Source organism: Pan paniscus, chromosome 2 (genome assembly GCF_029289425.2).
Source record: "Pan paniscus chromosome 2, NHGRI_mPanPan1-v2.0_pri, whole genome shotgun sequence".
Taxonomy (NCBI): Eukaryota; Metazoa; Chordata; class Mammalia; order Primates; family Hominidae; genus Pan; species Pan paniscus.
This window is the reverse complement of record NC_085926.1, coordinates 29,983,812-30,003,198: the sequence shown is the minus strand read 5'-3', so window position 1 is coordinate 30,003,198 and position 19,387 is coordinate 29,983,812. Positions and strand designations below refer to the sequence as shown.

General features: G+C 36.4%; 1 protein-coding gene and 1 long non-coding RNA gene across 10 annotated transcripts in view; one reads left to right on the top strand and one right to left on the bottom strand.

Moving 5' to 3' along the window:
• Positions 1–19,387, top strand: part of LOC134729882 (uncharacterized) — a 204,158-nt gene that overhangs the window by 139,828 nt on the left and 44,943 nt on the right. The gene's annotated exons all lie outside the window — the stretch shown is intronic.
• RBMS3 (RNA binding motif single stranded interacting protein 3) overlaps positions 11,947–19,387 on the bottom strand; it is a 1,476,433-nt gene continuing 1,468,992 nt past the window's right edge. For all 9 annotated transcript variants that reach the window (XM_055109591.3, XM_055109592.3, XM_055109593.3 and 6 more), the window contains one exon: positions 11,947–18,507. In XM_055109591.3, coding sequence (XP_054965566.1) covers positions 18,501–18,507 — 7 coding nt within the window. In that variant the 3' untranslated portion in view covers positions 11,947–18,500. The remainder of the gene's footprint in view (positions 18,508–19,387) is intronic.

Below are 19,387 nucleotides of genomic sequence, written 5' to 3'. Positions count from 1 at the left end.
GTTTGTATTGTTTTGTTAATGTGTGTGTTTATTTGGAAGAGTAACACATTCACAAAATAACGCAAAAGATGTGAAAAGTATATAGTAAAAAAATTTCCTTTGAACACAAGCTCCCGTACCTCCACCCATGGAGTAAACCAGTGTGATAACTTCCTTGTAACTGTTTCTAGAGACATTCTATCCCTGTACAAGCAGATCCTGTGTGTGGGTATGGATATGTATAAACACAAAAGGAAAGATATAAAATATATCAAAACACACATGTACACACAGACACAGATTTTTGTTTTTGTAACTCAGCTGACTGGTATACCAGACATTGTTCTTCACCTTTTATTTTATTGAATACTATCTCTTTTTTCTTCTTCTTTATTTATTTATTTATTTATTTTTCCATAGGTTATTACAGGTCATTAGTTGTTCTTTATAACTCATGTTGGTTACATGAGTAAGTTGGTGATTTGTGAGATGTTGGTGCACACATCACCCAAGTGCATCCATCACCCAAGTGTATACTGCACCTTATTTGTAGTCTTTTATCCCTCGCCTCCCTCCTACTCTTCCCCCCAAATCCCCCAAGTCCATTGTATCATTCTTATGCCTTTGCATCCTCATAGCTTAGCTCCCACATATCAGTGAGAACATACAATGTTTAGTTTTCCATTTCTGAGTTATTTCACTTACAGTAATAGTCTCCAATCTCATCCAGGTCGCTGTGAGTGCCGTTAACTCATTTCTTTTTTATGGCGGAGTTGTTGGATACTAACTCTCTCTCATTCATTCTAAATTACTGTTGTATGTAAAAATAAGAACTTCTTGACATTCAACTTCAGTTGTTTTTTTCCCCATTTAAGGAAAATAAATTTGTAATCAAAATAAGAATTTAAAAATTAAGTATAACTCACCACATACTATCTCAAGTACAGTTTTATTGATTGATTGATTGACTGATGGATCCTGAAATCCTCCACAAAAATCTGAGTGTCCTGGCCATCAAATATAAGTAGCTTAAAGTAAATAACATGAGGCAGTCTTCTGGGTATTGCTAATGGATGCTGACTTTTTTACTTAAATAGTTTAAAGTGCATCTCCTAAAAAGTGGATTGTCCATCACTGCTCAATACTATGGTTTATGATATTTTTATTTTTTAATTAATTAAATCCAGAGATGGTTTATAGCATGTCTATTTGAGGGAATTTAATGTGATGTTTGAAACAGTGCAGTTGAAAATAATATAGTGACACTGTTCACAATGTAAGTGAAAAAATGACACATACTGTCATAATATGTCTATGCATATAGGATTGCATATAGAATTAAATATAGAAAACAAAAGAGTTAAAGAAACAAATTTCTCTGTTGTGCAGTTATGATAGGTATTTATTTTCTTCTATAAGTTTGCATTTTCCAAATTTTCTATAATCGTTATGAACAATCAGAATAATTAGGAAAAAAATTAAAGAAAACAAAAATCCAAACTGAGAGAGCCAAAGACATGGAGACAGAAAGGCAATGAACCAGAGAAAAAAATAAATAAGGACTTTATAACATAGCTAAATACAGATGGAAAAAAAAGAAAGCTAATAAGAAACTCATTCAAAACTCTGACTTTTCTAGAAGCCAAGACTGGGTCCAATTCACTTAATAAGACAGAGAAGTGTTAAAGAAGAATAGATATCCTGCTTCAGCTGTGTACCACAATAGGCAAGCATCACCCAGGCAACAGTATGGCTAACACAGACACAAATTCAAGAGCCAGGGTTTGAGGTGTACAGGGGACTGGGACTCACAATGGCTGCTGACAAATTTTCATGTGAGGAATATACACATGCAGCTCATGAGGGAGAAGGCAGAGCCTGGGAGGTGAGCACACATTGCCAGCTTCAGCATTTACCTCCTAGCTGTCCTCCAGAGTGGATGGGGAGGAGGAAAGTTGGAGGAGGCAAAAGGTCAGAGTTTGCAAACAAAAGAGCAGAAGGACAAAAACATCAAGGTGTACTAAAGATGTCATATTTTGTTTCAAATAATGAATTAAGTAGTAATAGCCCAATATAGAAGAGATGTTTTAGGCATCCTCTAAGACTGGAAAGACTCTTATAATGTTTCGGAATTAGAAGAATGCCTCAGAAGAAATACATAGAATGACATTCTTACCCATTTGTTTTAAGTTAAATAGAGATTTCTTTTCCATTCACCACTGTGGATTAATTCCTGAAAGGATCTACAATAACGTCTGCCACCTGGAAAATCATGTGTCTTTTCTGAGCCTCAGTGTTCCCATCTGTATAAAAGAAAAATAAATCCCTGCTCTACTAACCATATGTACTAGAGAATATGAAAGTTACAGACCTATGATGATTTTGGAATTTGTTCAGTGCTATAAAAAAGGGTTATTAATTTCTCATATATCAGTAGCAAAAGAACACAGATGTCTTTTTATTTCTTGTTGCACTGGGTCCAGCTGATTCGAAGTGGACCTCATACCTAAGCACCTAGCCACCTGCCACACTTCTTGATGTTTCAGAGCAGAACCAGGTTCTCTTTCTTCACAGTTTTCACTTCTTTGCCAGACACTGAAACAATTTTCTTTCTTCGGTTTTCTTCCTCCATAATTAACTGGAATGAAAAAAAAAAAAACAAGTCTTAATCTAATCAGAAGCCCTAAAGAGTGAAAAGATTTAGAGAAGTACTGTCTGAGAAAAATCCAACTTGCTGTAGGTCAAGTAGTAAGATCTTTGTGAACTCGACTCCCTGTTCACCTTTCAACCAGGATCTATCTGGTATCTCAAAAAGGTTACCTTTCTAACCCCTGAAAATGGTTGCTGGCCTCAACCACTGCATATTGATGTAGGTTCCTTGTATTCTTGACTTCAGCAGAATCTTTTAATAAGATAATAGCATTCAATGTTTGCTGAGCACTTACTATATGCCAGTTACCCTTTCAAATGTTTTACATGTATTTATTTAACTCACAAAAACTCACATGAGACAGATACTATTAGTTTACTTATTTTAGAGATGAGGAAAACAAGGTTTATAATGTTAACAATGGAGAGCTGAAAATTAAACACAAGTTGCCTGATTTGAAAGACTGTACTTTTACTGCTGGACTCTACCTCTGCTACAGTAGTAGAGAGGGACTTGGGGGGAATTATTACACCCTGGATGCCCCGTTTTTATGACACTTAATATTTTTAGGTATATTTCCTGTTTAGAAGTGTAGTAGATATATTGCTCATGAATATGGATGCCTATGTGTAAAGATTGTTAAAGTTTTAATGTTTTGTACTGTATAAAATAAATTTACCTTGGTAAATAACCTTATTGAATATCAGACAAGGGAGTTGTCAAAAAATGTCAAGAGTCTTAGAGGAATAAAATGTCTCCGTAGTGTTAGGTACAAGTAATAGCAGCGTCTAGAGTAGAGAGGTGAAGGAAGCGTGCCCTAATTGCTGTTGGAAAAGCCCTCATTAATCAATAAACTTCTGGTTTTTACCTTACTTTTCCTGCCATGATGACTTCCAGTGCAGTAGCTAAGTGTAGCAAGAAAACCATCTCAATTCTGATAAGCCCTTTCCTATCAGAATTGTTGGCTACTGTCTTCCTAGATCAGTTCACTCTCGGGGGACCCTGACTTCACCAATGCTGAAGCAAGACAATGGAGAGATAGAAAACATGGTGCTCTTTGTCCTGTCTTTCCTTTTGTTTTGAGGGTCTGGAAAGATCAAAGTACCAGTGGGGAAATAACGAAACTGCTATCACAGAAGTCAAAAGTCTTTCTTTTTGTTGGTTCCTAGTTAGCCTCAGAGTAACATGTCTTATTTAAGGAAATTTGGTTAGGATTTTGAAATTAAAAACTAACATAATCAAGAATTCTAGTTTCAGCTCAGACATGTAGAAAGATAGAGAGCTCCACACTTACAACATTGAAAATGTTGGACAGGCTGCAAATTTGATGACTTTTCTTGAGGCCATCAGAAAACTGAGGTCACAGGGTAACTCACTATAGTAAAATCTTAGAAAAGAGTTATCTCCTGAGAAAAACAGGACCTGAGTAAGCATCTGCTTGCTTGCAGCAGTTTCTGTGCATGTCTTATTGCATGGCAGAGGCACCTGACAGTCACAACTGAAGCAAACCCTGAGAATGACCCTATGGTCTAAGAAGCATGTTGCTTTAGAGTTCTGAGTCAAGGAATCAGGAAGTGACCAGCCCAGAAATTCACTCCTTATCTGTGAAGGAACTCACGGCTTAACTCTTGGAACACAGGTGGTCCAAGGAATAAAGGCCCTTTGTTTTTGGGGTAAGTGGAGATTGCTAGGTGAAACGTGTGATGTGAAAGTGCTGTATAAACTGCATGCTTTCTACAGACAGTAGTGGTCTTCCTATTCAGCCCACTGCCACTGAACCACACCATACGTAAGTCCCCCCAGTAAACCCTGTGTCTCCTTCACTGGCTCTGGTTCTTTGGCCTCTTGAACATGGTGCCATCCCCACTGGAGTCAATAGGAGTCCAGCACAGCACTTCTGTATTAGCTTCCCATGGCTGTCATAGCAAAGTACCACAAGCTAGGTGCCTTAAAACAACCGAAATTTATTTTCTCACAGTTCTTGATTTTCAGGCCAGAATCCTGAAATCAAGGTGTCCCAGAGCCATGCTCCCTCTGAGGTTCTAGGAAAGAATCTGTTCCACTCCTCTCTTTCAACTTCTGGTTGCTTCCGGCAATCCTTGGCATCCCTTGGCTTGCAGCTTCATCTCTCCAGTTGCTGCCTTGGTTCTCACATGGCTGTCTTCCTTCTGTGTGTGTGTGCATATGTGTCCAAGTTTTCCTCTTTTTATAAGGACACCAGTCATATTGGATTTAGGGCCGACCCTAATCCCTAATCTCATTTTAACTTGATTACATCTCCAAAGACCTTATTTCCAGATAAGGTCATATTAACAGCTTCTGGAGGTTACATCTTAAACATATCTTTTTTGAGCAGGTCTGGAGGGAGACACCATTCAACCCTGTATACCATATAAGCCCGGTAATATGATTCCCCTAAACATTCTTAATGAGTTGCTAAAGACAGCCTGTGGGCTAGTGTGAGAGTGTGGAGCCCAGAGAATCTGCAAATATAACAGAATGTGCTCCCTCTTGCACGCTTTTCCTCCAAACTCCCACCAGGAAAGTTGGAGAGGAATCTCCAGAAAGAGACAAAGAGAACGTGAGAAAGAGATCTTGCAAAAGTCAAATCCCTGATACCCAGACTCAGGCATATCAGAACCTCAAAGAACTCACTTCTCTTACCAAAATTTTAAGACACAGTGCATATATATACACACAGAAGCGTATATATATGTCCACATACATATATATATACACATATGTGTATATAAAAAATAAAATACATATATATGTATGTATATATACATGTGTAGATATATATACATACATGCATTGTGCCTTAAAATTTTAAAAATATATAAAATATATTAATATTTTAAAATTTGATATATATATATATATATATATTTTTTTTTTTTTTTGAAACAGAGTCTCACTCTGTCACCCAGGCTAGAGTGCAATGGTGCCATCTTGGCTCACTGCAACCTCCATCGCCCAGACTAAAGTGATTCTTGTGCCTCAGCCTCCCAAGTAACTGGGACTACAGGTGCGTACCACCCCACCCGGGTGATTTTTGTATTTTTGTAGAGACAGGTTTTTGCCATGTTGGCCAGGCTGGTCTCAAACTCCTGAGCTCAAATGATCCACCTCCATTCTGCCTCCCAAAGTGCTGGGATTATAGGCTTGAGCCACTGTGCCTGGCCACAATGCATATTTTAATAGAAATTCTGCAGAGGGTTCACCAAAGTAGTAGGCTTTATGTTAGTTTTACAAAGGCTTTGATTCCTGCTTGCAGGACCACCTTGGTAAAAGGATGTATGCATGGTAATCTCTCCACCCCAAATGCTATGTAAACCCCAAAGCACATACCTGGGTAGTAGCATAAAGAGACCTGGTCTATCACTGACCTGAAAGATTCAGTGTCAGGAAAGTAAGAAAGCGATGGCAAAATCTACGTAAGAAAGCCCTAAGCAATTTAAAATTATAATCAGAAGCCAAAGGAGTTGTCATTTTAGTTGGTGGGTGTGGGTTTAATATATTCCATATGATATGCTTTGTAAACGATGGTATATTGGCAACTTCTAGCTCTGGAGGGTCTCCCATTGAAGCCTGGAATCAGCTGCCCCATGTCAATTATTGTCTGAATAAGCAGACAATAAATGACATGCCACCAAACCTTAAATGAAGCCTTACAACCCGTCTTTCCTTAGGACTCAGCAATTGCTTTTAAGTATGGCTCACTTGAGCTCAGGAATTCGAGACCAGCCTGGGCAACATGGTGAAACCCCATCTCTACAAAAAATTAGCCAGGCAATGGTGGTGCACGCTTGTTGTCCCAGCTACTCAGGAGGCTGACATGGGAGGATCACCTGAGCCCAGGGGGTAGAGGTTGCAGTGAGCTGAGATTGTGTCACTGCCGTCCAGCCTGGACAACAGAGTGAAATCCTGTCTCAAAAATAAAATAAAATTAAAATAAAATAAAATAAAATAGGCTGGTTAATACTCTCTCATGGACATTTAGTTTAGGACTTTTGCTAAGCTATAAGTGATGTTAAACATTGAAGAGATGGTAGAAATAATTTGTCAGATCTCTGAAACTGAAGGTCTTTAAATTGGGTAATATAGCCATGTGTATAGTTTTCAGAGGAATAATAGATATCTTGCGGTTTCAAACACAAGCAAAATTGTTAGTTTTCTCTTCATGTATAACAGCTATATTCTCATAAAAACATGCCAGCTTGCATTTATGTAAAGTAAAATTCTGACAAAAATCATTCTAGGGTTTTAGAGTTCAAGATAGAGTTACCTTTGGAAGAAGGGTTTGCATAATGACTGAAACAGAGCATGGGAAAGTGATATCTTTTTGGTTGCTAATAATATTCTGTTTCTTGGTTATTCTTGTGTGTTCAGCTTGTGGACATCATTGTGTTGATCATTCATGGTATATTGTTGTTTGTTTATTATCTTACTGCATTTTAGTAAAAAGTAAAAATCAAAACCCAAAACAAACAGGAAACAAATCAACCATAAGACAAGAGGGGCAGGAGATCATGGCAGCAGGCAAAGAGGCAGAGCTATGCATATATCTCACAGCCAGTATCTTATGCTCATTAGACTTGTTTCAGGTGTTTTAGAGGCCAGACCTTGTTACATTTTCTGGTAGCAATAGTTTGTCTTAGAAATATTTGTTTGATGCAACCTACCTATTGGTGTGACTATTTTGATACTGTCTACTTGTTGGGATAAACATGCTTTATCAACTCGAGGTCTAAAGAAGATTCTGCCCCTAGTTCTTCAATCTTGTTTTCAGTTCACAATGTATAGTAGTCTTCTCAAATTGTTAACACTTGCCCCCTTCCATCAGTAGCTGCCTTTAGATTATATGCTGATATGTAGGAAGTCCTAAGAAGGTAGAGCGTGTCTGGTGATTGGATGATAAAATAGGATTATCATTCAAAATCGTGGGTGAATTTAGCTCAACCAGCAGCTATGTTTCTGTGTTCTCTTGTTCTTGTGGCCTGGAAGCTGGTGGCTTCAAGCCTGGCATTTGTGTCCTCCAGAATCTGAGCAGCATTGCAAAGTAGCTAAGTGTCACCTTGGTTCTACCATTGCCTCCTTTCATCTTCTTAGATATTAATCTTGTCTTTAACTCTCAGGAGTCACCCTTGTAAAAACATCTTTAAAGAGAAACATCAGAACTCAACAGTTAAAATTATGCATAACACTTGATTGATGATAATTTTTAGAGCATTTACACATGATATATATATTGCCTGTTTTATCATAATCATTCTGAGAAACAAAAAGTATGTATTTTGAGACATAAAAAAACCTGACATTCAGAAAGGAAGAAAAAATGTTTTGCAGATGGTATACCTAAAGTCAAAATCCAAGCTCTTTTCACTGCTTGCCTGGTATTTTTTCTAAAATTTTGTTATCTATCTCTAAGAATAAAGTTATAATGGTGAAGTGCCAGGTAATAGAAAAATTATTTTGGGCAAACAATTCATTCCTTCAAGCCATATGAATAGATTCAGCATTATTAGGAGGAAAATCATTGGCTTTTGTACTTAGCTGATCCTGTGTGTGGATTTTGCCTGTACCATGAAAACATGGCCAAGTCCTATAACTTTGAAAAGTTATGTCCAACTTAGAATGGCATATTCCACTCTCCTTGCTGTCAAAAGAATTAAATGTCCCAGATCACTTGGGAAAAAGATAACAGACACTCTGTTAAGGGGCTGAACTAGGGAGTAAGCAGCAGCAAGGGTTAAACATATTGCCCACAAAACTCTCTGATCTTATTTCACACCAAAATGTCACAAACTGGTACTTACTAGAATACAATACCTTACAAACAAGAATGCCTACTCTCTTTTGGCATCATTAAATTATTTATGGAGGGTCCATTTGCTAGAAACTGTTCAATGAATGAGTCAATGAAAAGTTAAACCTATCTATTTGGTAGACAAGTACTTTCCTTCTAGAGTAAATCAGACTCAAATACAGAAAAGATTGAAACAGCAAGTTATTTCTGGAACAGAAAATGTGAATTGTGTTGAGTTTTGTCACTAAGGTGATTAGAATAAGTGTACAATGCCCTTCTTCTACAGAAATCACAAATCCCAGGCCAAGTGAGGCAATCTATTTAAAAAAATGCTGATTAAAAACAAACAAGTAAGAACACACATGCACAAACAACTGCCTTCCCCATTGGCATTTCCCAAAGTCATTTCAGAAGAAATTTTTGAAGCCAGGGGTTGAGAATTTGTATGTATTTTTAAAGCACTCTCTAGCCCTTCCTAAGTATAGGTCCATGGGTAGGTTGCCCAACTCTCCAAGCCCCATCTGGGAAATGGGGACAATTTTCCAATCCCTATCTCAGAGCACTCTTGTGAAAGTTGTATGAACTCAAGTATGTGAGGGCACTTGGTGCAGCTCTTGGCACAGAGTGAGTGCCCAGTTAATGGTGATCCTTTCTCTTAACAGCCTTATCTCACATTACTGGTTTTGTGTAGGAATAGAGAACCTGGGATTTGGGTTTGGAATCCACTAGCGACTAATACAGCAGCGCCACCTGGTGACCATTTTACCACAATAGTAACCTAACAACGTCCTAAAGATCATGGGTGAGAAAGCTATCTCCCTTTGTTTCTAAAGATTTAAATAAAAATACAGTCTCTTGATATATTAGAGAGACTTTTATCATTATTGAAAGTGTCACTCCTTTAAAAAATCCAGAAATAATCAAATTCTCAGAGATTAAGTTTGAGCTATATCGTTTTTCATTGTACTGCCTTTGGAAAGCAGCAGCTAAATGTTATCTTCATCAGCATCAATTAAAAAAGGCATAATGGAACATAAACCTTGTTAGAACTATTGAGAATTGACAATTCACTCTGTTCTTCTTGGAGAAAATAAATTATTAGACAGTAAAAAAATGCATAGATATGAGATCAGAAAATCATGATTATTTTATGTATGAGGGTCACCATAATAAATGTAGTTTGTTTCTTCATTTCCTAGTCTTCATTCTGCTGTGTTCATACCTTTTAACCTAGGGTTCTTCACCAGAAACCTCTAGGTACATTTTAGGAAATTCCAAAATGTCTTGCAATTTGAAGCAAAATTTTTGTGCATATTGGGTGGTGGTGCAGTACTATTATTTTTTAATCCTAAACAAATAAACAAAAAAGAATTTCTATCAAAGGAAAGCTTTGATAGAACATGGGTGTGGTGTTCTGAATGTTTATGTCTCCCAAAAATTCATATGTTGAAATACCCCTAAGGTGATGGTATTAAAAAGTGGGGCCTTTTTGACATGATTAGCTCATGAGGATTCTGCCCTCATAAAAGGAATTAGTGCCCTTATGGAAAAGGCCTGTGAGAACTTGTTTGCCCCTTCAGCCTTGTAAAGACACATAGAAAGCACAATCTTTGAGGAACAGGCCCTCACCAGACCCCAAAACTGGTGCCTTGATCTTGGACTTTCCAGCTTCCAAAACTGTGAGCAATGAATTTCCGTTGTTTATAAATTACCCAATCCAAGACATTTTGTTACAACAGCCCAAACAGAACAAAGGCAGTGGGTAAAACTAAGTTCAAGATCTTTGTTCCAGGCCGGACACAGTGGCTCACGCCTGTAATCCTAGCACTTTGGGAGGCCGAGGTGGGTGGATCACAAGGTCAGGAGATCGAGACCATCCTGTCTAACACGGTGAAACCCCGTCTCTACTAAAAAATACAAAAAATTAGCCGGGCATGGTGGCAGGCGCCTGTAGGAGAATGGCGTGATCCCGGGAGGCGGAGCTTGCAGTAAGCCAAGATCGCGCCACTGCACTCCAGCCTGGGCGACAGAGCGAGACTCCGTCTCAAAAAAAAAAAAAAAAAAAAAATTTGTTCCACACTTACTTTCTTAAACTATCCAATAAATCCATTCTTCCAGTTTTCTCCTCTAGTTTTCTCTTCTGCCAGTACAATGTGAACTGATGTTCAGAAAGGGAAAAGGTATATACACAACATATTCTTAGAGCCTGGGCACCGGTTGGAGAGCTTTCTCCACAGCCTCCCCTGGGTGCATGTATTCTAAAGCAAGAAGATGCCATGTGGGAAATCACCTTGATGTAGTGGTAGCTTCCAACTACACTGTTATGCAGATTATACTAGAAGTCATAGAACAGAAAGACTCACAGACCAATAAAGATGCTAGAAGCACGGGGCTTATTAAATCAATTTTAAATACACAGAAAAGAAACAAGGTGAAAGTCATGGGGTAGGTTGACTCATTGAGGTTAAAGTGCGAGAGGGGTGGAAGCACACTAGCTGAATGTTCTGCAATGTTGGTATATATACTCCTTTTCCCTCTGCCACATCATCCTTCTCCAGTGATGGTGTGTTATACCAGAGTTGGGTTTTGAGCAATGAAAGAGGGAGCCAATGGAACATTCTTACTCTCTCCAAGACAATCAGGGGCAAACCACTGAAATTCACCAATTAGGTTGATGAGCTGCTATGGGTACCAGAATGGAAGGCAAAAAAGAGTGAGCAAATTAAGACCTAATGAATAGTGAATGCTTAATTTTCTCATATATATATATATCTAGTGTATCACATATAGTGTTTTCTTGGTCTTTCTTTCCCTTTCTATTTTTGTTCACACTCACATGCTGTACTTAGCTTTTCTGTCTTAAGGGTCGCTTTGTTGTTTAACACATCATAGGAATTTCATGTATCCCTTTGTTTTCCTGTCTTCTACAGTAGAATGGAATATTTTTTGAACAACACAGCAAATGGCTATTACAGAACAGGATATTATTGGCTCTTAAATATGAGCTCCAAGCTAGCTTGGATTACTCTGGTCTAGAAAAATAGGTTTTCTTTTTATTTGCTTAGCACAGTCTTCTGTAACTTGAGGAATGGACACTTCTGATTTTGGTTGACCTGGATTTAATCCTTGCAGGGATACAAACCATAGGTGTCCAATATAACTGGCCTTCATCCAAGATTCATCAAGTAATTGGTAGCTGTTAGGCATGTTTGGAGACAGGAGTTCTGTGGTCTCTAAATCCCTAAACTTGAGAATGAGGAAGATTGTGGGAGTCCCTGGGAAGACCTAAATGGTCCTCTCTTTCTAAATTCCCACAAACAGTGGCTTTCTCAGGTCCCCTTGGCATGTATTGAATATTCTCTCCTCTGTCATTTTTTGTTAGCTGAGATGATTCTTTAAAAAATTCCAGCACTGTTCCAGATTAAAGGTGGGCACCACTCCTTCCTATCAATCAGCCCTCCTCCCACAACCAGTCTCTGGATGAGTGCAGAAAAACACAACAGCCCTATTCAATTGATTTTATTTTCATTTTTTATTGAAAGCTTCATCAAAGAAAACAGAAGTTTAAACCTAACATCCACTGATCTACAGAAAGCCCAAGGGATGGGGGAGATGGTTGCTAATTTGACTGTGGTACAGATGAAGAAATTAAAAATAAAACCAGAAACACCTTAGAATTACAGAAGTTTCCATGACAGTCAGAGACAGCAGTACAAAAATGCTCTTAAATAAAGTTCAAAATTGAATGATGTTTCAGAAGTTCCATGAAGTTGAATATGGACTGAAACAAGGATTTTAAAAGAAGCTGTGTCCTTTTTTTTATATAGAAACTGAATATCTCATAGCAGATACTACTACATATATTTTTTTAAATTAAGATTCCATTTTTCTTCTTCTTCTTTTGAAATAAATGGAAGCATTTGTGTCCAGAATAGAGAAAACTTTTTCAAATATCTTTTTGAAATAATTTTTACAGTTCCTGAAAAGCATGGAATAACTTATTTTTTTATATATGAAGAGATAACATATTTGAGGGAGGAGGAAAAAACATCTTTCTCAATAATCTTAGACCAGAGGGTTTGAAACAAAATATAACATTAAAGTTACACTTTGGACATTGTTTAAATTTGATGTGATCATAAAAATAATCCATGGGGGTGTCAAAGTCATTCGGCCTTAATAAGTAACGCAGTCAAAATGTAACGAAAACAATGCAATAGTTTTGGTCAAAGAAAGATTTAAAAATATGAATATGACTGTACCAAGAGCTACTGTTATACTCTCATTGCAGAAGTCGTGTTGATCCATGCTACTGGTTCAAATTTAGTGGAGTGAAGGAAACAAAAATAGCTTTCTTTTGAGGGAAGCTGAATTCTTTGCTATGATTTTTTTTTCCCATATATTCTGCAAGAATTTAGCCAACTCTCAATTATTTGTGGTAGATAAGAAAAGACATTATAGATAATCAAAATTTATGACATATAATGTACTGACATTAATTTTACCAATGATTTCAAACTCCCTTAAGAAATTAATACTTAATAAGAAATAATCAAATTTTATTTCCAATTGTTTGTTCCACCCTCAGGTGACATGCTAATAAAAGGAAACAGAGCCCAAGCCCTACACATTGAAAAGAAAAAACAAAACACACCCACAAAGTAGATAATTAGCCCTTCAAAAATTGAGCGTGATTGTATTTATGCACAACTTAGAAATTGGGGCAGTAGTAAGAAAAGCTCAAGTATGACTCAGTGGCCTAGTGGTTCTTCCTGCAGATCCAAGCTTGACTGCACCTCTACTTCAGCTTTAAAGCTTTCTAAGTGGAAGAAAATTTTCTTGATATATTATTTTCCCTCACAAAAATAAACAGAAATGAATATTGAAAGCCACTCATCCCTTTTTTGCTATAGAGAGTATCTATATGTTAGAGTATAAAGCCAATGATAAAAGAAATTAATCTGGGGTGAACTCTTGTCTCTCACATCATAAAAGGTCTTTGGGGCCAGTTGGGGATTTAGTGTTTAGTTTTTGTACTTTCCTGAATGCTATGTAATCCGCAAAGGACAGCCATGACCAAGAGCATTTGGATTAAAGGACCAATTTCATACTTAAGAATGTTTGGTAAGAAATGTTAAACTTGAGTCAGACCCAACTGTCTTCCAATGCCACAGTGGATGTCATTTGTAAAACAAATTGATTCATTAATGAAATCCCATTATCACTTGCCACAGGAAGGGTAGAGTGTACAGAATCAATGAGCCTGTTTAAATTCTGTCAATCCCTCAGATTGAAGTGAGAGGCTGTCAGTCCCAGTAAGTTCAAATTTTTGAAGCATGCCAGCTACAATAACATGAAAGACAAAATCTCATCCTTCACTGTTTACTGAAGACAAAGTAATATAGATCAAGGTTCTCTGACAGGTTTAAGCTTTATTATAGTGTGTGATTCCTCAAATGTGCTGAATGTTGTTATACACGTACATAAACATTGTCCCTTTACTTGATTTCAAATCATATAAAAAAACATTTATTAGTGAAACCCACTTGAGAATTTCTCTCTGCTTATCAGCTCATCTGCAGTGGTTCATGCACTCAAATTAAGAATGAAAATGAATTGCCAAATGTATTTTAATCTCCTATTAACATCATAATGTCTAGACAGCCTATTGAAACTTCTCCTCAGTCGTGAAGATGACTGCAAGAGTCCTAATTAAATCAAATTTCACTTTTCATTAATAGGGGTTTTAGGCCACTGTAAAAAAAAAATAGGTATTTAGCAAATATCCCAATTATTTAAATAAAGAGGTTTTTTTGGGAAAAAAATTACTTTTTTGGGGTCATGCATAAATTGAAAGTACTTTTAAAGCACTTTGCAAGGGGTCCAAAGATGTATTTTTAGGCATAGTAAAATAAAGTGAAATTCCTGCTTTCAACAGCCTTCTTCAGTTCTCAGCCTTATATTTCTAATGGGAGTGCTTTTAACACCATGCAGTTTTTCATTAGAAGGGGGTGGAAGTGAGTCATATGCTTTCAAATGTGACAGATCTGCTAAGGTCACAGGAGGAAGTAATTCAAGTGAAATTTGGAGGTAACATTCTGAAATGTTGAAATCTACCAAGGAAACAAACTAATCCTCGCAAAACTAGAGTCAGGTAGAGGACTCTTTGAAAAGAGTATTATGACATTTGCAATATTCAAGACATGTCAGCATTCAAGGACAAACTGTCATCAGCACCTGCCAGTATTACCTTCAGTTCACTTGGGCTCATTACGTTGTCTTTAGAAGACATGGCCACGTATTGGGGAGCTCCAAGTTACCATGAACACTTTGCCTCCCTTGACAACACCTTACCATTATTAAAGGAAAACTCACTGTTGCACTGACCATGAAACTAGAGTTTAGATGAGACAGTGTTTCTCTCATTTGGATTGTGGCTTTAGTTTGTTTCCTGATGTTTAAGCTAAGTCTTGGCTATTAAAGTCAAAAGGAAAAATGGAAACATCCAAATAAATGCTTGAAAATCTGGTGGACCAGAATGCATGGAAAATTAACTTCAACTTAAAGAAAAAAAAAAAAAGATTATAGTCCTAGTTAGGATGGGCGACAGAGCGAGACTCCGTCTCAAACAAACAAACGAACAAAAAAATCACTACAATATATTTTGTTGATTAAATTTGAATTCTGTTGTCTGTATATATTGAAAACTTATTTTGGTTTATTACCACACAATGTAATGCTGCTTACCTGTTGATGCTTTTCTTTCTCTCCCAGACTTGGCTCTTCAAAACAAGTCTTAGGTAAGACAACAGACAAAGCAGGGCAAATTTGAGTACGTGCCGTTGTTTTCCTTCTATTTTTTTTCTTTTTGGTTTGAAAACATACATTTTATAGAATGGCATGATATAAACTATCCAAACACAAAACACACATGAACACATCAAATGACAGTTCATTTCCTTTTGCAGAAACTGGCTTAAAAAATTGATATTGAAATTTCATAGTTGAAAAAAATATTTCTGAATGTACAAATAAAGCAGCAGTTTTGAATAGAAACAGGAAGTTACCTAGGCACATTCATTAGCCACATGGTAGCTACCTCTTAGCCTCATTGTTGATTGTGTGAATGAGACTTTCTTTGTATCACATTAATACATGTTTTTGGTTATTTTTTCACAAAAATGAAAGAAAGTATGTTGGTTTCATATTCAAATGAATTATGCCCAGGATAATCCTTATTTATACAAAAAGAGTTTAGAGAGTGAAAAAGAGAAACAGAAAATATGGTTCCCATACATGTCTTTTTGTACCCCAAAAAACTTTGGGGCCCACTTTTCAAAGATAAAAACTTAAGTGTCCCTTTATAATGCATGGGAAGCTGAAGGATGGAACAAAAGACAGTATAAATCTAGCATTTTCTCTAAAGCATGAAAAACCATAATGGTGAGTGTGACCAGTTGGAATTTCTCTATAACGCACACTACATTTTCTTGGATACACTTTTGTCTCCAATGTGACCATAAATATATGGAGTCATTCTCTGATTTGGGCTTCCAATGCATGGGGTTGCAAATAAGAGAACCAAAGTTTACAGAAATAGTAGAATATTGACAATTTCACATGAGTCAACCTTATTACTCATGTTGACCTAATGGGAATATGATTTACCTTTAAAACTTTTTAGTTTTTAAAAAGCCTACCCTGTTTTATAGTACACTTAAATACATTTCCCTGCTTCTTTTGGACTAAGACAGGCTCCTGTGACTGAGTTAGTTTTTGAAAAGAGTTTCACCTATTTGATTCAAAGGATTCATTCAGAAAGCAATCTAGTGAATGGTTCACTTAACAAATTCTATTCCATTGTCCTTAATTTCAGGTAAAACTGTAAAGGTTGAACACATATCTCATGAATTAAAAATGTAGATATATTTTACAGGTGGGTCAATTTAATTCATTTTAGACAAAGTTTTGCATTGTTCTAAATGCAAGTATTCCTCCTTGGCTTAAATGATTGATCAAACCTAATTCTTTTGGTTCTTATTGATATAAATCATACTGTTCCTTGATTGTCAACTAGCATTTTAAGGACTTCCCTAAATTCCACTAATAGAATTCTCAATCTTATTGGTCCTACATGCCTCAAAGAATTAAACTGAAAGAAAAAGTTCTTTCGGCAACACCAATATACAAAAATACAGTGAAAACAGGCAAAAAGAAGATACCCCCTCCCCGTTTGCAAAACCAAGGTGACTATTCATGGTAGGTGATGACAAAGACAGAGGTGTAAAGACAAAACCCAGAGGTGTTGTAATTTAGAGGGAAGACTATTGTTCAAATACAATGAGACCTTTCCAGGAGACCACTCACCATTTCACAGAATATCCCTAAGCTTTTTTGACAAATGACCTTTCAGACCAGGTCCAGAAAGTGTCTTTAGCTGAAATTTCATATAAAGAATATTCCACCTGTTAAATAAGCATCTTGGTTTACTAGTGGCCATCAATACAGGTTTCACTATTCAAGACAGCTAGTGAGAAACCAGAAAAGCTCACAGAATTTAAAGCCACTTGGCTCTATCAATCAGTTGATATCCAGAACTCTTCATGCTGAAACTGCTAAACACAGCAGGTACAAGCTTCTGCTATCAATGAATACACATTTAAAGAAAAGAGAGACAACTCCCCCCACCCTCTTTTTTTTTTTTGCACTATGTAAAACACCAGTGGAAGGTAGTTTAAACAAACAACAAAGAACTGGTCCGGCCATGTCGGTCAAATAAAATTTTTTTTTTTTTTTTTTTTTAAAAAGAAAAGAAACGAAAACAACCTCTATCTTCTGGACTGTAATAGGGTGTCACTTCATCTTTGGTATAAAATAGGCCATCCATAGGCTGAATTTGATCACAACTAGGAAAGACTACAGAAATTGTCAACAATTTCTCTATCTATTGCTTTTTTTTGTTTTTTTTTTTTTGCACTTTTTGACCATAAGCTCCTATCTACTTAAGTTTTTTTTTTTTGTTTTAATGCTCTTAAGCTAGGTTTTGCAATGTGACAAGCAAAGCTGACTAAAAACTTTGTAAAGCTCATAAAAAAGACTGCAGATAAAAAGCACTAATGCTTTTGCTAGCGATCACGCTTTGTAAATTAAAAAAATCTGCATTCTGCCCCCCAAACACGCATTATTTCTAATGCAGTTGTTTTTAAACCAACATTAATAACTTTACTGTAAAATGTTTTAGCCTTATAGAATGATTCATGTCAACACTTAAGACAAAGTTCATGAAAAGTCCCAGCATTTTCCCAATTCTTGCAGTTGCCATGGTTTCTTTTATCAACAAATTTTCTTCAAATGAAGAAAAACATTTTCATTTAAACTGTACAGTTTTTTCTTCACCCTAAAAACTCATAGTCTTAAACTTCTGTGCCAGTGAAAGCCGGCACAATATTTCAATTCTTTCTTGATTTTTGTTTTCAACAAGACGTTGACAGCTTGCCTCGAGAGCCTTTGACGTCCTTAAAATTAAGGCAATTAAGATTCAAGATAAACCTTACCTAAATATTTCTAAGAAAAAATAAAATAAAAAACCCACTAGATTAAAACAAGAAGGGAAAAAGAGAAAGTAGCTTAATTATTGAGGAAGACAATTTGTTTCCATTTCTATTGCCCACCTCTTGACATCAGGTTTTCTGTTAAAAAAAAAAAAAGTATCTACACCTTCAGAAAAATTCTGAATTCAATTCAAATGTTCTTCCACATAAAATATCAACCTTCAATGTTTTGTTTTTTGTAGTTTTTTTTCCTCTTCTGGAAATTTTTTCTTTAATTAAAAAAATGATGGCAAAAATAAATTGTCAGACCACATGAAGACCATTTGCACAGCACATAAAAACTTTGCTTTCATTGGGTAAGGTATAACACTAAAAAAAAACAACAACAACAACAACAACAAAAAAAATGCATTCCATTGACGTCTGTGCAAACTGGAAGCCAACTTCTTGTTCAATGAAGTTTCTTCATTCAAGGCAAAGATTCAGACGGACATTCTTCAGTCCTGTTTGTTTATGGTCTGTGAAAACAATTGAATAAGAGTGGTCATTAAATTAAAGTAACTTTGAAATCACCTTCTGTGCCCTTTTCCAATGAGGCAGCTTTAAAAGATACCAAGCTTTCAATGTAACATAGTCACAAAAGCATCATAAAATCATACTGAGTCTATGAGATTGTCAAATTCTGCCACTTTCATTTGAATACAGATTTGGGCCAGAGAGTTTGTTTACATTAAAAATCAAGGGTAATAGCTTATGTTATAGCTCCTTACAGATCCTTTGAGTAATTCTGTTACTTCAAAACTACTATACGAATCATCACTAATTCCAGCAACAAATATGAGATTCTTTACTATGCACCCAAAGTAACTGGGTTGTATGTTATCTCATGGTATTCATCACATACATTTACATAAGGCTTATTGCCTGAGGAAATAAGTGAGACAGTTAAGAGGCCAATGCAGTTTTATTCTCTTTTCCTCTTCCCCTTCTCTACTTTCTTGTTCATTCCCCCTGTCAAGATTATAAATTTGTGAGAGCAGGAACTATATTTTACTTCTACCCTTTACCCTTTAGGCAGAGTGGTATATACACAATAGGTGTTTAACTAGAAAAATATCATTTTACTATATGCCACTTTGCTTAGCTCACATCAAATAAAGACTTCTGCTACTGCCCCTTCTATGTTGCAAGGTTAACCTTCCATCAGGATGACTACTCTTAGCTTTTTTGCCCACAGATTAGAAGTTTGTAAAATAACTGAGTGGTGCTATAGAAAGAAGGACCTCTGTATTATCTGTAAGTTACATTTAGCTGAAGGCCTCTTTGCTCAGGGTATTGGATGCCAGCAAAAAGTTATGCAAGTTCTTCTGATGCACAGTTGTTTAATTTAGTAAATTT